Source organism: Hyperolius riggenbachi, chromosome 2 (assembly GCF_040937935.1).
Source record: "Hyperolius riggenbachi isolate aHypRig1 chromosome 2, aHypRig1.pri, whole genome shotgun sequence".
Taxonomy (NCBI): Eukaryota; Metazoa; Chordata; class Amphibia; order Anura; family Hyperoliidae; genus Hyperolius; species Hyperolius riggenbachi.
In genome coordinates, this window is record NC_090647.1 from 108771363 (window position 1) to 108789948 (window position 18586).

An 18586-nucleotide genomic window follows, 5' to 3' on the forward strand; every position below is an offset into this window, starting at 1 on the left:
TTACATAAATAGATACATTTAAAATAAACCTAGTAAAAGTACAAATAAATATGATGATTTAGATCAGGGGTCTCAAACTCGCGGCCCGCGGGCCATTTGCGGCCCTTGATACAATATTTTGTGGCCCTCGCCGGCAAAAGCTTTCCTATACTTCGCTTCAGTGCTCCCAAGTAATCCGCCGCATCCCCGCCGCTAGACGAGGGCTGCAGATCCCCCAAATCGCCCGGGGGGCAATCCGCCGGCATTTCTTGGAAGGGGCAGAGCTTTAAGCTTCAGCTCTGCCCCTCCTGACATCAATCGCCGCACAGATCGCCGCCTCTCCCCGCCCCTCTCTGTGAAGGAAGAGTGAGAGGGGCGGGGAGAGGCGGCGATGCGCCGGGATTGTGAAATCGCTTATACAGCCCAGCCTCATCCTGACTTTGCCTCCTGCGGCCCCCAGGTAAATTGAGTTTGAGACCCCTGATTTAGATCCTACCAACGGACCCCTAGTTGGAAGAAAACCCTCAATCAGTCACCACACTCAATCTAAACCCTGGATGGTATTGTATACAGCAGCAGTATTTCTTAGCGGGTAAACTGGAAACTAAAACCACATAATCACAGTAATAAAACCATAAGCGCATCAATACATACATGATACACATGATTAGCAGCAGGGCACACCTACATTTTAGCATACTATATCTAATTCATATCCATTTTATCAGCATGTAGAAAACATGTTTCATGCTATGTGATTTGTCCAGCTGTAGCCGGTTCTGTAATGCAACCTTTCAACCGTAGACAAGACACAGAACATTTATATCGCGCTTTTCTCCTGTACTGTACATAAAAAATGCTACACAAAAACACTCCAAAAATCGCTAGTATAGATAAAAAATCATTCGGCACATGCCTAGAGTCGCCTTAAAAAACCACTTCAAAAAGCGCTGAGCGTTTGTGATTACGCTACCGCTTGTTGGTGTGCACTGGCCCTAATAGGTAACTTTTGCATAGTAGGTAAGGTGCATGGTGATAATCAGGGGCATAGCAATAGGGGGTGCGCAGGTTGCGACTGCATCGGGGCCCTCCCTCAACTGCAGTATTAGCTCTCTATTGGTCCTGTGCTCATAATAATCACTTCTATAGATACTTTGAATAGTGTTCATCATTAAAAAACTGCTTTCCACACCCTTCTTGCACCTCTGACACTGTAGTTACCATTGGCAGGCTTTGGTGCGCTGTATCAATTGTTATGTATACAGTACTCGGGAGGGAGGGGGGTTGGGCCCAATGTAAAACTTGCATCAGGGCCCACCGCTCCTTAGCTACGCCACTGGTGATAATTCTATATCTTCAAAGTGTGTAAAGTCAATGTTAAAAGAGTAGAAAAAAAGATTGCTTTATCTCATACCACTAAATAAAAACAATAGTTTGCTTTCTTAAAACAGAAAGTATTTGCGATAATTCAGGTTGGAGTGAGCTTGAGATGTCTCCCATTGCATCACTGCTGAATATATGCAAATTAACCATTGTTGCCCTTCGAATGCTAAACACACCTTCAGAACCGCTGGAATGCAATGATGTGTCAGCTTGTTAATTTGTACAGAGCCATAATAATCCAACATGCATACAGACTGTTTCGGATTGTTTGATCCTCATCAGTGCATGGCATGGATTAATTTGACTCTATGGAGTAGGATTTGTAACACCGAGAGGAACAGACTAACTAGCAAGCTCATGGTGAACCAGAACTCTTTTAGGACCATTGTAGCCCCTCACACACTCCAATGAGTTCTGGTTCACCATGAGCTTGCTGGTTAGGCTGTACCACTAAATAACAAATGTATAAATAATGGCATCCTACGTGTAACTGGCAGCGTATCTGACATACAACATACAGTATATACATAGCAGCAGAATACAGTGCAGTGCATACTACTATACTGATTATTATATATTGCAGCATATGAGGTAACATAATAAATGAAAGCGCACTACATACAGGTATCTATCAAATAGCTCATTGCGACTGATTATTAGATGCTGTTACTAGTAACATGATAGGAGTATGGTGCAGTGCATACAAGTATCTATCATATAGCTCATTAGTAATGGTTAGATGGCCCAGAAGGTTATCGTATTGCTCAAACAATCTATTCAGGCCCAGGTCTTAGTTTTGGGGTAAATGGGTATGAATGTTTTTAATAGCCAATGTTTTATGGCCATTGTTGTGAGAGTAATGCCCTACTAGCCAATCTATCATGTTATTACTGGAAATAACAGATCCAATGTGCACTTTCCCTTGCAGCCTATTACCTTCCACACCCTAGTGAGCAGCAGTACCATTTCCGCTATGTGGATCAGCAAGGGAACATCAAGGGGATCAGTGAGCCTTTTGTGTTCCGAGAGCCGCGTCCCATGGATGATCTGGTCACCTTGGAGGATGAAGAGGCTTCTTTGGACATGATATTGGTTGTTCCAAAATCTACCTTCTTGCAGGTAATTGAATAGTATGTACAGATGAACACTATACGGTTCTGCATGTCCTGAGTAACCGGCTGAAACGGACTCCCAAAACTGTTTATCAACCTTAAAGGAGAACTCCAGGATAAGCTAAATAAAAGCCCCAAAAGCATACACACTATGTGCAAATGTCAGGACAATATTCTAGGCCTATGACTCATTATAAATCATTTCAGACCCTTTAACAAAATAGAGTTTACATGAAAAGTTAAAAAAAAAAAAAAAATTATTAGCGACTATACATCACAACATTTTTGCTTGTTCACCTATTAATGCATGTAAACACAACAGTGAAACTCATCTGTAGCACATAAGCCCCTAAATGAACGTATATGACACTCAATTGGGAGGTGAAAGTAATGCAAAGGAGTCCCCATGATCAAGGGGGACCTACAAGCTCGGGATTTTCATATACAAATGGGCATTTGTAGTGTGCAAATAATCTTGCATGCAAATTCTTCAGACCATACAGCTCAAGAGTTGTAGAGACAGCAGTCCGAGTAGTCACATGTTCAAAAAGTCCAGGCTTGCATGCAAATCTTAAATATTAGTATTGAAAAGTTAATTAAAACTCCCTAAATGATTCATGGTGAAGAATTATCAAAACTAGTTCAAGGAAAACTGGAGCAGAACTGATGCAAAAATGGGCGCAAAGCCTCAAATCAAGGATTCTTATTGGTCACGCTGAGCAACTTCTGCACCTGGTTTGCACCAGATTTCATCACTGGTTTTGCACTTGACATGCAGCCTCAAACATCAAATTACAGTTGTGATTAGTCACAGATAAGGGGGGGGATTAGACAGGCTAAACTCTCTAAATACATACAGTGTGCATTTCTCTATTTTCCTTATGTCCTGTGCAAGAGTTCAGGTCCACTTTGAAATAGATTTGCAGAAGCTTTTTCATTGACACTCCCATATTAACAATGTAAAGCAGCTTTTTTGCAAGGCATTGTTTTGTGTTTAAAGATAACACAATTGCCCTTCAAACATGTATTGCAAGCATATTTTTCTTTGCTTATCACTTGAACTATTCAAATAGGGCGTTTTGCCACATGGTTAGAGAAACTGCTTAGTTTACTTTTTTTTTTTAAAGTGATATCCCTACTTTAGTAGAAATATCAATGTGTACAAGCCCATATATGGTGCCTCGTAGGAGTCATACACTACTTGAACTTCACATGTATACACATGCACAATTTTCCCTCAGTTTGTGTCGCCCAACAGGATGGAATTTAGTCCTGCAGGGATCCCAATTCTTAAAGGAATATTATCAATAACCAAGTGTTCTAAAATGACAATGTACAAATAATGTCTAAGTAGCTGCGTAAACATTTTCCTACTTTTCATGTTAAATATCAGAGGCAAAATCTGTAATTTATTGAGGGTAAGATTTAGCTATATTGGGACAAATCAATTGCAGAAGGGGGTGTCTGCTTCAATGCACAGCCAGAGTTGCATAGCAGACTACAGAAAGCAAATATCAAACATATCAAACTCTGAAAGAAAAAACAGTATGAAAAGCTGTGACAATTAGTTACATTTCCTCTGCTCTCTTCAGACACTTCAGTCAGAAACACAGGACAGGACACAGGAGATGCAGCTGTTGGGAGCTCTCTCTCTCTCTGTCACACGCAGAGTTACACATAGAGTTAACTGATCAAGTGTGATGGGAATTTCCCCTCTCCTCATGGCTCAGTCTGCGGTCAGTTTTGGAGTCAGTAAAGTTTGAAAGTATTTTGATAACAGTAAACAAAGAGGTTGCTACTAAAATGTATACACCAGTAATAAGCAGTACTTCCCAAACAATTCCTGTGTCAATTGAAAAAAATATGTGAATCGATAGTATTCCTTTAACCTCCTTAGCGGTCTGGACGAGCTCAGCTCGTCTATTACCGCCGGAGGGTGCCGCTCAGGCCCTGCTGGGCCGATTTTGCTCAAATAAAAAGTAGCACACGCAGCCGGCACTTTGCCAGCCGCGTGTGCTACCTGATCGCCGCCGCAGCGCAGCGACCTGCCCCGTGCAGCGGCGAAAAAGAGGGTCCCCCCAGCCGCCCGAGCCCAGCGCAGCCGGAACAAACAGTTCCGGCCAGTGCTAAGGGCTAGATCGGAGGCGGCTGACGTCAAGACGTCGGCTGACGTCCATGACGTCACTCCGCGAAACAAGGAAGGCCGCTCATTGCGCATCGGGAGCGCCCTCTGGTGGGCTTTCATGCAGCCAACTTTTAGTTGGCTGCATGTAATAGTTTTTTTTTTTATTAACCACTTGAGGACCCACCCTTTACCCCCCCCTTAAGGACCAGCGCTGTATTATGTGATCTGTGCTGGGTGGGCTATGCAGCCCCCAGTACAGATCAGGAGCGATAAGATCGCCCCCCCTTTTTCCCCCCTATGGGGATGATGTGCAGGGGGGGTCTGATCGCGTCTGCGTGCAGGCATGTTGCGGGGGGGGCACCTCAAAGCCCCCCTCCGCGGCGACATTCTCCCCCTCCCTCTCCTACCTCCCTTCCCCGGAGATCCGGGCTGCACAGGACGCTATCCGTCCTGTGCAGCCAGTGACAGGACGTCCCTTGTCACATGGCGGCGATCCCCGGCCGCTGATTGGCCGGGGACCGCCGTCTGCCTTACGGCGCTGCTGCGCAGCAGCGCCGTACAATGTAAACAAAGCGGATTATTTCCGCTTGTGTTTACATTTAGCCTGCGAGCCGCCATCGGCGGCCCGCAGGCTATTCACGGAGCCCCCCGCCGTGATTTGACAGGAAGCAGCCGCTCGCGCGAGCGGCTGCTTCCTGATTAATCAGCCTGCAGCTGGTCCTGCAGCTGCCACTTTGCCGACGCACGGTATAAGCGTGCGGTCGGCAAGTGGTTAAAAAATAACCCTCCCGCAGCAGCCCTGGCGATCTTAATAGAACGCCAGGGAGGTTAACAGACATGTCACTAGACAACAGCCAAGCATCACATTTTGTGTGTATGAAGAAGGGAGTTGGGATGATGGGAATGACAGAGTGGCTTCCATGGGCAGGGTAGGGATGGGAATAATGGACTTGTGAACGACAGACCACAAATAAAAGTGCAGATAGTAGGCAAGTCTTTACTAACACCCATTGAATCTGCATTTATTCAACTTGCTAAACCAGGGCTGTGGAGTCGGAGCAATTTTGGGTACCAGGAGTTGGTGTCGGTGCTTTCATTAATTGAGGAGCCAGATGATGTTTGTACCAACTCCACAGCCCTGATAAGTATTAGACTAAGGAGTTGGAGTAATTTTGGGTACCTGGAGTCAGAGTTGGTGGATTCATAATCTGAGGAGTCGGATGATTTTTGTGCCGACTCCACAGCCCTGTATAAACTCATTTTGGCACGTTATCTTAAAACCATATTATATACCTGGAAACTAGCAGAGTGTTGTACCATGTTGGCTATTAGTTGAAGCAGAAAATGATACCTTTTATTGGCTAAGTGAGCAGATTACAAGGTTGTGGTAAAAATCATCCACTGGAAGCTAATTTTATTTGGAATGTGTAGAGACATGTATTTTACAGTAGCAATAAATGTCATATTTTTACATACTGATTAATGTAAACAACATTGTAGCATGATGTGACCTCTTTTATGATCACCTTGTTCTTACAGCAACAGTTGGAGTTCTCACAGCAGGAGCGCAATGACCTCATGAGGGTTAAACTTGCGCTGGAAGAGGAAGTGAGCTCTCTAAAGAAGAAGGTCCAGGAGATGGGGGAGGCCCTGGAGACTCTAGATAACAAACATGCCAAACTTAGCCTGCAATACCAGGTAGAGACTTTCTTCTTTTCCTGAGGGTACAAGTGGTTGCCCTCAGCTACTGAGCATCTGCAGATGCTAACATGGATAGACGTGTTCCTATAGAATATAGAAGAAAAAGAGCCCAGAGTAACTATCCAGAATTTATTTTTACTTGGAAAACTAGAAATCTGTTTACTATGGCAACAGTGTAGGTAGAAAACACAAAGTTTTGTAAAAAGAATACCTTTTTATTGGCCCACTTATTAATTTAAGTTAAAGGGACTCGGAGATGTAAAATTAAAGATTTTATACATACCTGGGGCTTCCTCCAGCCCCATCCGCTCCGATCGCTCCCACGCCGCCGTCCTCCGCTGCCCACAGCTTCGGGAACCGGGTCCCGTCACTGACGTCAGTCGCAGCTAGCTACGCAGGAGAAGTGAGCTCTTTGCGTATCTCTCCAGCAGCTGCTGGAGATATACGTAGAGGGCACACTTCTCTTACGCCAGACTGGCTCCGACTGACGGAAGTGCGGGGACCCAGTTCCCGTAGCTGCGGGCAGCGGAGGACGGCGGCATGGGAGCGATTGGAGTGGATGGGGCTGGAGGAAGCCCCAGGTATGTATAAAATCTTTTTAATTTTACAGCTCTGGTACACTTTAAGCAAGCTTTCGGGGAACTAATCCCCTTCTTCAAGCATATTTCCAGATGTTAGCTGCAGTGTAACACTATATGCAGGTAAATGGTAAACATGTAGATGACAGATCTGTTTTTTGTATAATATTATTTTGTGCCTTTTTGTTTTACATATAGTGGCTTTCAAAAGTATTCTGCCTCCTTGAAGTTTTCCACATTTTGTCACATTACTGCCACAAACATGAATCAATTTTATTGGAATTCCACATGAAAGAAGAATACAAAGTGGTGTACATGTGAGAAGTGGATCGAAAATCATACATCATTCCAAACATTTTTTACAAATCAATAACTGCAAAGTGGGGTGTGCATAATTATTCAGCTCCCTTTGGTCTGCGCGTAGTCAGTTGCCCATAGACATTGCCTGATGGGTGCTTCAAGGGGGCCAATACTTTTGCAAGCCACTGTATCCATTAAATTTTTTTTATTCTGTTTACTATTGCAGCAGATTTTCCAGAACTGACCTCACTTCTTGATTTTCTTTTTAGGATCTTTCAGTAAAAGAGAGAACATCAAGAGAAGAACTCGATGCCCTTCGAATTAAGGAGACTGAGCACCGAGAGCGAATTCTGCAGCTTGAGGGTGGCATCCAAGCTATGGGCTTCAAGCTGCTTGAAAAAGAGAAAGAGGCTGAGATGTACAAACAATTAAACTCTTCTTATTCATTTTCTACATATTCTGAGTTTTACAACTTTACACCTAGACTGAGGGGGTGAAAAGTTACATACTTCAGTAGTGGGTGGCCTCTGGACAGTCCGTACGCTTTCTGGATCTTCTTGCAGCCCACGGTTTCCACTCAGGGTCGTTCTATACCCACATAACTCGTTGCAGTCTATTAGATTTCTTCTGGTCACAAGCAAACACGTGGATGGTTGTATCCGGACTAGACATGTGCAAGTAAGGGTATGCATGCTCAGTAGAATGAAGCCATTAGTGCACAGATTTTTTTCCTGCACTTGCCCTGTCCGGATGCACTTATCCATGACCGTACTCATGGCCAGAAGAAGCTTGTTTGACTACTGCGAGTGAAATAAGTATAGAATGGAACTATGTGCTATTGGAGGATCTAGGAAGTCTCTGGACCATTCAGACTTTTCCCGCTATTGAAGTTAGTACGTAACTTTTTTTCTTTTCTCCATTTAGGTGCACTGTACTTTAAATTTGCTATTAACTATGAGCTTAATGAGAAGAGCATGAGTTATGCCCACGCCACACACGGTAGTGCAGTGTAGTGTGTGCTGCTAGCTTACTTGCGCTCCTTCTATGTAATGGCCGCTCCACTGAACCTGCCCTGAGCCCTGGTGGGTCCACTGGCTTTAACAGACTTAAAGGGAAGGTCCGAGCAACATTAAAATAAAAAATCCACTTACCTCAGGCTTCCTCCAGCCCCTGGGAGCCGTCCTGTGCCCTTGCCACAGCTCCAGTGGCTCCCAGTACCCTCCGGTGGAGAAGCCAACCTCGCCAGGTTCTTGTGTCTTCTGCGCTCCAGGATGCGTCTTACTGGTCGCGCTGACATCATCTGGACTGTACTGCGCAGGCGCAGAACTACTGCGCCTGCACAGTCCAGTCCAGATGATGTCAGTGCAGCTCTGAGAGCCGCTCGCGCATGCACAGTGAGGATCTTTCGCCGGAGGGGACTCCAGACCACCAGTGTGGAGCAGAACTGCGGCGAGGGCACAGGACGGCTGGCAGGGGCTGGAGGAAGCCCCAGGTAAGTGGATTTATTTATTTTATTAGTGCGCGGATGTGTCCTTTTAAGCCTGCACTTTGATTGGGCCAATAGGCTGCATGTCAAGTACAAATCTATATGTGTGCTGAGGGGCTGATTTTTTTTTTTTTTTTTTTGCTTGTTGGTGGGAGATGTGCCTTCCCCAGCCTGGCAGGGTATGCAGATCAGCGCAGGGAGCTGTCATATTTACCTGTTCCGAGTGGCTGGATCGGCTTCTCCTCTCCTCTGACAACATCCTCTTCTGAGTTCCGATCACATGACATGACGTGATCGTAACCCAGGGGGGGTGTCAGTGTTGCAGCGCCGCCTGCTGGTGGAAGAGGGGTGATGGAAGCGTCTCTTTAAACAACCCTTTACCACCACCGGGTGGCGCTGCAACGCTGACACCATCCCCTGGGCTATGATCAGCCTGCCAGAAGCCACATGGGCACTGTCAATATATTTTACAAAAAGTATAGACCTGCAATATACAAAACATTGTGCGATGGGGGGTACAGAGCACCCAAAAGAAATCCACACTATGATGCAATGATATTATATGATTACAGGTTTTTATTGCTTTACAGTTTGAAGACAAGAAACGACTCTCTAGAAACAGACAAAGGGGAGTTAAAACAGCGGCTTGCAGACGCTACTACAGATCTGGAGCGCTCTCAGGTGTGTAGGCTTGGCATGATCACCTGATGTTAGTGAAGCCCTATGTAAGGTATTTTACGGTTCATTTGCTGGCGATCTAAAATTTCACCTGGCTTTACTGTACAGAATCTGCCAATGAGCATCTATTACTGTGCTGTACCAACAGAATAATTCACACTGCATGGAGTTCATGCATCATATTATCAGAGCACATGCATTTTGGCAATCGCAAGGGCACCATGCTAAAGTATACCCGAGGCGACGTGACATGATGAGATAAACATATGTATGTACAGTAGAAAACCAGGCTGTTTTACTTTTTTTTTTTTTTTTTATTCTGCTGCTTGAAAGAGTTAATTTCTAGGCATGGTAGTGCCAGCTTCTGCTTGTCGGCAATATAATAAACATCACTCATCAGCAAAGTACAGCCTTAAAAGTTTTCCTGGCAGAATAAAACTTCTGAGCTCAGGGTAGTGATATAAAAATGTCAATAGTTCATGTATTTTAAGTCTGGGACACTTAACCGGCTGTCACTGATTAGAGACAGTAAAACATTCAACCTAGTCCAGGGGTTCTCAAACTGGGTGCTGCGATTTTCACCAAAACTCTAACATAGTGTTGCAATATATTTTCCAGTGTTTGTGCTAAATCAATGGGAGCACAACATTGCATAGAAAATATGGCACTATCTGACTTAGAGCTGAGAATATTCAAACCACAGGACAGACTTAAGCCTCGTTAGCAGGGATCAGGACCATCCTTCAGGTGACAATTTGTGTGAGTGCTGTTGCTATGAAGGGAGGAGAGGAAGGAAGACTTACGGCACACAACAGAGTGGCTTCCACTGGGCAGTGTGAGGAAGAAAACAGTGTGCTCCTAGGCTGGTCAACCCTGAAGATCTGGCATGCTGGATCTTTAGGCGATGTGGGGGATTTGACACTGCTTCTCCAATGCTGCCTTCAGGGGCGCCCTTGGGCACAGGCACTACAGCAATTCACCTAGAGCGCCATCCAGTTCAAAGGTGCAATTTTTTGCCTTTTATGCTCCCTCGGCATGGCCCCTTTAAGCTGCGGGAGCTCAGCGGTATTATATGCCGGCTGCTCTTGTTCTCGTCGTTACCACCAAACGGAGCGCTCAAGTCCAGTCTTATCAGCTGAACGACAGACTGTATACGCACCCAATTTGACGCCCCAACGACCGGTCAATTGGACGTCCAATTTTCGTTTGCGAAAATCAGACGTGTGTATGGGCCTTTATTGTCCTGTATTAGTGTACCTGAGCTGAAGCTCGAGTTCAGAAACATACTTAGCTAAAGAGAGGCAAGCCTCAGGATTCTATTGAGGCTTCTCTCTGCTTCTGCGGTCCCCCCCCCCCCTTGCCATGCGCAGCTACTCTCCTCTTCTGGCATCAGCGCAGCCGCCACGCATGTGCAGTAAGCTGGAGCTGCACATGCATAGCCATGCTCATCGCAGAAGAATAGCGCAATCCAGATGTGGAGTCTGCACTTGGTAGTGGGAGAGCAGATGACACGGATGGAAGCCTCAAAAGCTCAATAGGATCCTGAGGCTTCCCTCTCTTTGGCTAAGTATCTCTTTCTGAACCTGAGCTTCAGCTCAGGTTCTTGAAGATTATAGTGCATTAATTTCATAGTGCTGTTATCATGTCTTTGTCTTCACATAGTTATGTCACTGACTGTCCTCAGAGGCGCTCACAATCTAATCCCTACCATAGTCTAGTGGCCTACCATATTATTATTATGTATTTATATAGCACTGACCTACTGTATTCTGCAGCACTTTACAGAGTACATAGTCATGTCACTGGCTGTGGTGAAACGGTGACGCATTACGATTACTTTCTGGTGAAATGCTGACACATTACGATTATTTTCTGGTGAAATGCAGCTGCATTAGCGGAGGAGGGGGGGGCGCCACAGGTTTTCTTCCCTGGAGTGACAAAATGGCTAGCTGGCTGCCTTTCTGCTAGATATGTTTCTTTTACATGGCACACTGCTACCTTCAGTCATTGCTAGAGCTACTAATTTGCTTGTCCTTGTACAGTTGCAGATAGATACTCTGCGTGAGAAGCTACGTTGTACCCAGGATGTTCTCTCAGCCAGTCAGCAGAAAGTGATGCTGCTAGGAGAGGAACTTGCTACTGTTTCTTCTACTCGGGATCGCACCATCTCTGACCTGCACAAAAGCCGCCTTGAAACAGCGGACCTGGCTCTCAAAGTGTCTGACCTGAGTCTCCGCTATAAGGAAGGAATGGGGCAGTGGTGGCAGGAGAAGACTGCACTGAACCACAGCATGGAGGTAAGTCCTGTTTGATACCTAAATGTCAAGTAGTATATTGAACGCCATCTAAGCTATGTAAAGAAAATGCCAAATCTGTGTCAAATCCTCTGAGGTAAAAACATTTTGTGCATTGTTTTGTCATAATTGCTCCGGGTCTGATTTTAGTGTTATTATTCTTTGCTCTGAAATTGTTTCTTTAAAGGACAACTGTAGCGAGAGGTATGTGGAGGCTGCCATACTTTTTTCCTTTTGAGGAATACCAGTTGCCTGACTATCCCGCTGATCCTCTGCCTTTAATACTTTCAGCCATAGACCCTGAACAAGCATACAGCAGATCAGATGTTTCTGAAATTGTCAGATCTGACAAGATTAGCTGCCTGCTTGTTTCTAGTGTGAGTCAGACACTAGTGCACCCAAATAGATCTTCAGGGCTAGCAGGCAACTGGTATTGTTTAAAAGGAAATAAATATGGCAGCCTCCACATACCCCTCGCTATAGTTGTCCTTTAAAGAGGAACTGTAGTGAAAATAATGTAACATAAAATGGCTTATTTTTTTTTTTATTTTATTTTTTACAATATTTATTTATAAATCATTTAGTCAGTGTTCGCCGATTGTACCATTTTTCCTCGCCCTGATTTACGTTCTGAAACGTATCACATGTGGCAACTTCTTTAGTACTGCCAGGTGCAGCTCTGCAGAATATTTATTTCTGAGAATTCAGAAGCCAGTTAAAATAACGACTTGTCTCCCAGAATGCTCTGGGAGGAGAATTATGTATAGCTAAAAATCACTGGGGGGGGCTGGGCTACACACCAATACATACAATACCAATGCAGCAATATATGGATATAGGAACTACATATAATACTGGAACCCGGGAAATTACTGTAAGGGCCCTTTTCCACCAGCGCGTTTGCGCTGGCTGAATCGCAAAAACGCAAACCGCTAGCGATTTTACAATCGCTACGGTTTGCTTTTTAACATAGGAATCGCGGTAGGTCATTTCCACTACCGTGATTCGTTTTTTACTTGATCGCGATCGCGCCGCGGAGCGACTTTTGCCGCGATTTTGCTATGTAGTGCATAGCATAGCAAAATCGCGGCCGCGAACGTCGGGGAATCGCCGCTAATTGCGATTCAGCAATCGCTAGCGTTCAGCGTGAACGCTAGCGATTGCTAGTGGAAAAGGGCCCTCAAAGTGGGTATCCTGAATAATTTTCTGCATTCTACTGGATGTCACTACAGGGCCTCTTTAATATGTCTATGGAGAAGGGAGAGAGTGGTGGTATTACAGTAACATCCAGACAGCAGTCGGGCCAGACTGATCCTTCTTGCTCAGTCATGGAAAGGAAGGATTCTTCTGCACAATAAATTCTTGACCAATACAATCAGAAATAAGCATTTTGGAGAAGGAAAACTTAATGTACCAGAAATCAAAAGAAGTAAAGATGTCATACTTACCCAGGGCTTCCTCCAGCCTCATAAGCTCGTCTGAGCCCCTCACCGCCCTCCCGCGGTTTGCCGTTCAGCCGTGATCAGCCCCGGTAACAGCTTAGTCGCATCCAGTCTGGGTCTTCTACGCATGTGGAGGAGGTCTGAGCATGCACAGAAGACCCAGCTGTTACTTGGCCTGATCGCAGCTGAACGGCAGCACGCGGGAAGATGGCTTGAGACTCAGGCGAGCTTATGGGGCTGGAGGAAGCCCCAGGTATCTTTATTTCTTTTGATCTTTGGTTCACTTTAAAAAGTTTTTATTTTTATCTTTGTATTATAGGCCAAGAGAGATCAGATTGTACATCTGAAAGCAGAAAAGATGACATTAGAAAGCAGCTTACAGGATGAAAGAAGCCAAAGGCAAAAACTTCAGTGCAAGCTAAACCAGGAGAAGGATGTATGTCAGGTACAGGACAGCCACCCTATCTGGAGCTGGTCACCCATACTGGGGAGCTGTGTGCATCAAAGCCTTGCCTTGTAGCTGTGTTCATAATACTTTTATCTGTAAAATGTATCGGGCTTTTTACGTAAAAGTGACCCTGAGGTATACCCAGCAATTTAAATCTCGGCATATAAGGCTAATGATGGCCACACACTACAATTTTATTTTATTTTTTTGTGATTCGAAAATTGTAATCATTTTTTTCGCTCAATTAAAAATGTGACTTTTGTAACCACACACATATTTATTTATTTAAGTATTTATAGAGCTCCAGCATATTACTCAGCGCTGTACAGAGTATATTGTCTTGTCACTAACTGTCCCCCAGAGGTTCTCACAATCTGATCCCTACCAAATTCCTATGTCTATGTATGTATTGTGTAGTGTACGTATCGTAGTCTTTGGCCAATCTTGGGGGAAGCCAATCTACTTATCTGTATGTTTTTGGGATGTGGGAGGAAACCAGAGTACCCAGAGGAAATCCCATACACGGGGAGAACATATAAACTCCTTGCAGATGTTGACCTGGCTGGGATTCGCATCGGGGACCCAGCGCTGCAAGGCGAAAGCGCTAACCATTACGCCCCCGTGCTGCCCAGCGTACGTTCTATTTTGGCACGGTCACAACAAAAAATATTGAATAAAAGATATAAATTAGATGTAATAATATATACATTTTCATTCATAAATGTGTATGGTGTGCTCTGTGCCATAACGGCTATGTGTGGCACACTACACAATCAACCTTAGAAAATGTACCTTACATTAACAAATCTGTTCCTCCATTTATTTTAACCAACAACACATTTATTACATTGAACAAATACATTTTATCACTTTGTCACTTTGATAAATAAAGTCTCTTTATTCTTTAATGTAAACTTAAAATTAGGTCCAATGACTTTCATACAACCCTCCACACACCATTCAGTTTCTGACAAAATGTATCTGATAGCAAATAAAACATAAGTAACATAGAAATTAGTCTCATATTTTTTGCTGTACTGGGAAACAGAAAGCGACTTTCAGACAGTTTCTTATTAAAGGGAACCCGAGGTGAGAGGGATATGGAGGCTGACATTTTTATTTCCATTTACTTATATTCTGAGACTGCATATTGCTTTCATATTGTTGTACATAATAACAATATTCTTTTGGGGAAAAAAAATATTGGTTCCATAATTGCAAAACCTCCCTGGAACTTTCATTAGGAGATTTTACCTAAGCCAACATTTCTTGGTCCGCTTGCCAGAGTATTATGCTTATGAGAGTAACTGTCAAATGCACAGAATTGTCTACTTCTTAGTAAACATCAATAACCTGTTTTGGATTAGTAGAACATTTACGAAAACAAAGCTGGAGCAAAAATTGAGCAAGTGCCCAGAGCAAACCGTTGCAGATCTTGATTCATCATAAGCCAAATCATGATTGGTTGCCTTCCTTGCTATTAGTTTTGATTTTTGTTTGTCTTTTATTGGAAAGGTTCAGTTATCAGAAAGCAGGCGAGAGTTAAGTGAATTGAAATCAGCTCTGAAAGTTGCTCAGATGGAAAAGGAACAACTAAGAGAGGAAAAACAGGTGAGACCTGTAGGCATTTATTCCATCTCATCTGTCTTTACAAATGTTGTGAATATATTAGTAGACATTTTAAGATTTTAGTTTAGTTTGCATTGTTTTGTTTCACCATCTACCTACCGTATATCTTCCCCTAGGACTGTGCTGTTAAAATTTTGAGTGGCACTCTCAATCTTTTTTTTAATGCATATGATAGGAAGTTTGCATTAATGTAATATATAGACCACAACCTTCTCATTCAAAGAGTTTTCTTTCTTTTCATGACTATGAACATTGTAGATTCACACTGAAGGCATCCAAACTATGAATTAACACATGTGGAAGTATAGTACATAGCCAAAAAGTGTGAAACAACTGACAAAATGGCCTCAATTCACTAAGATCATGCTAGAGATAATAAGGCAAGAGAAAACTTACCTCCACACGTGAGAGAGTTATCTTACCTCTTCATTCCTTAAGTTACCTCTCCTGTAGTTAATTTACCTCCTCTGTAGTTAATTTACCTCCTCTGTAGTTAATTTACCTCCTCTGTAGTTATTTTCACATGCAGCTAATTAACAGCCTGTCTTTAACTCTGGAGTTATTTTAAGGATTGGAGAGTTAATTTAAAGACAGAAGAGTTAACTTTAGGCTTGCCTGAGGTAAAATGTTTCCTGAATACTACATGCCTTATCACCATGGTAACAGCTCTAGAAGAGTTATTAAAGACAGAAAATAAGTTTAGTGAATTGAGGCCATAATGTCATATTCTAGGTTCTTCAAAGTAGCCACCTTTTGCTTTGATTACTGCTTTTCACACTCTTGGCATTCTCTTGATGATCTTAGTTTGGATGCCTTCAGTGTGAATCTACAATGTTCATAGTCATGAAAATAAAGAAAACTCTGAATGAGAAGGTGTTTCCAAACTTTTGGGCTGTCATACACACACACACACACACACACACACACACACACACACACACACACACACACACACACACACACACACACCAACACACACCAACACACACCAACACACACACACACCAACACACACACCAACACACACACACACCAACACACACACACACCAACACACACCAACACACACACACACCAACACACACACACACACACACACACACACACACACCAACACACACACCAACACACACACACCAACACACACACACCAACACACACACACACACACCAACACACACACCAACACACACACACACACACACACACACACCAACACACACACACACACACCAACACACACACACACACACACCAACACACACACACACACACCAACACACACACACACACCAACACACACACACACCAACACACACACACCAACACACACACACACACACACCAACACACACACACACACACCAACACACACACACACACACACACACACACACACACACACACACCAACACACACACCAACACACACACACACACACACACACACCAACACACACACCAACACACACACACACACACACACACCAACACACACACCAACACACACACACACCTGCACATTGGTAGCCATGCATGGCTCCATATACAGTGGTTTGCAAAAGTATTTGGCCCCCCTTGAAGTTTTCCACAATCAATTTTATTGGAATTCCATGTGAAAGACCAATACAAAGTGGTGTACACGTGAGAAGTGGAAGAAAATCATACATGATTCCAAACATTTTTTTACAAATAAATAACTGCAAAGTGCTGTCAAAATTATATATAAATATTGCTTACTGGCAGCTTTAAAGGCATTTTATTGATGAGGTGTATAAATATCATGGAGGAGAAAAAGGTGAATTGAATAAGGGCCATATTTTTTTTTTTTTCGGAAATGTTGCTTATCAATATCTGATAGATTGCTCAATCGCTTTTTTCAAATCTTTAGATAACCAATCATACGTGTATGGTATATTGGTTCATTCTTTACAATTTTTCTGCTAAAGCGGTATAAAACTCTGACATAATATTCAATAAAAACATGTTTTCCTACTTTTTATATGCCATATGGTTATCATATTTGTTTTCGTGCATAAGTATTATTATTCATTTAGAAATTACAAGTTCCCAAAGTACATTTTTTCTGCTCTGAAAGCTGCCTTTGCATTTTATTCATAACTGGTTTATTCATATTGTAATGTACGTAGAAATGCTTTCTGAGTGTCTGTCTGTGTTCAGGAGTGTCTGCACAGTCAGAGACATGTTTACATTCCTCACTTGATACAATTATGTAAACACAAGATAATGTTATCTCCAGTTCCGATGCGTTCAGCTTTCTCTGCAGGGAGCTTGTAAGTCCTAGGTTAAACTAGTTGAATGCTGTTCTAGTAAAAAATAAATGGTGGTAGTAGATAATCTGCTGTAAATAATCTTTTAAAGCAAAGAAGAAATGCTGGGTTTCATTCCGCTTTAAGCAGTAAAAACAGTTGGATTTATCTAGTCGATAAAAGAAAAAAATGAAGCGCTTATAGCCACCTATATATGCAGGGGACTTGGTAGTACATCGATTATGACAACCTGATCAGTTGCGTGCCTAATTGGGCCATTTTTAACTCGTGCATGGCTAGCTTTATTGACATCACATTTTGTCACAGGGCAGGCGTGCTGTACTATACCCACAAAACTAAGCCTGCATTTTAACTTGCGTGGAAAAGTGTGCAGCATAGCAAAATGATGAAGCATTCTGTAAAGAGAAGTGTTTCCTCCCTCAGGAGATGATGCAGTATATGAGGAGACTGGAGGAACGTATGGACAAGCTTGCTGATGAGAAGTGGAGAGAAGTGAAGGTGACTGAAGAGGAAACCACTACAGCATTAAGTATGTCTTCATTCCCTTGTACACTCATAATGCCACTGTTGATGGATTTGCTGTACTGACTAATTCACTCCAGGATTATGGAGTAAATGAACCATAGCCCATTACTTTATGAGGTAGACCAGTTAAATAGAAAGCTGCATGTCATACCTCACACTTTTTTATATCACAGTTTTATGGGAAGTCTGCCAGGGGGGAAATCGGGTGAATCGGGTCATGTGGCTGGCTTCACCTGTCACTCTGTTCAGTAAATAGGCCTCTCCATTGCAAGTAAGCCAGCAGGTTCTGATAAGAAGTACGGTATTCAATAGATGTGTGTCACAACTTAAAACAAATACAAAGGCTATTTAATTTTCAGAACTTGAGGTGGGCAGATGAGACACAGAGGCATGTTCTCTGTCTGATAATATGCCTCTGTGTTCCCACACCGCCGCGCTCTGCCCCCCCCCCCCCCCCCCACCGCCGTGCTATAGCCCCCCGAGATTGACGACATTATTTGTCGTCATCTCGGAAGGTAAACAAAGGGAGAGGTATTCCCTGATCAAAACGCACGCCAGGGGCGTTCCTACAGAGTTTCTAGAGCTGCCATTGAGCAGCTCTCCCTGGCCGCGTTCC

General features: G+C 43.5%; 1 protein-coding gene across 2 annotated transcripts in view; it reads left to right on the top strand.

Annotated features, from left to right (window-relative positions):
* Nucleotides 1–18586, top strand: part of CALCOCO1 (calcium binding and coiled-coil domain 1) — a 70104-nt gene that overhangs the window by 21585 nt on the left and 29933 nt on the right. For both annotated transcript variants that reach the window (XM_068267175.1, XM_068267176.1), the window contains exons 4-11: nucleotides 2291–2481; nucleotides 6139–6297; nucleotides 7448–7596; nucleotides 9255–9345; nucleotides 11385–11639; nucleotides 13398–13523; nucleotides 15042–15137; nucleotides 17869–17974. In XM_068267175.1, coding sequence (XP_068123276.1) covers nucleotides 2291–2481; nucleotides 6139–6297; nucleotides 7448–7596; nucleotides 9255–9345; nucleotides 11385–11639; nucleotides 13398–13523; nucleotides 15042–15137; nucleotides 17869–17974 — 1173 coding nt within the window. The remainder of the gene's footprint in view (nucleotides 1–2290; nucleotides 2482–6138; nucleotides 6298–7447; nucleotides 7597–9254; nucleotides 9346–11384; nucleotides 11640–13397; nucleotides 13524–15041; nucleotides 15138–17868; nucleotides 17975–18586) is intronic.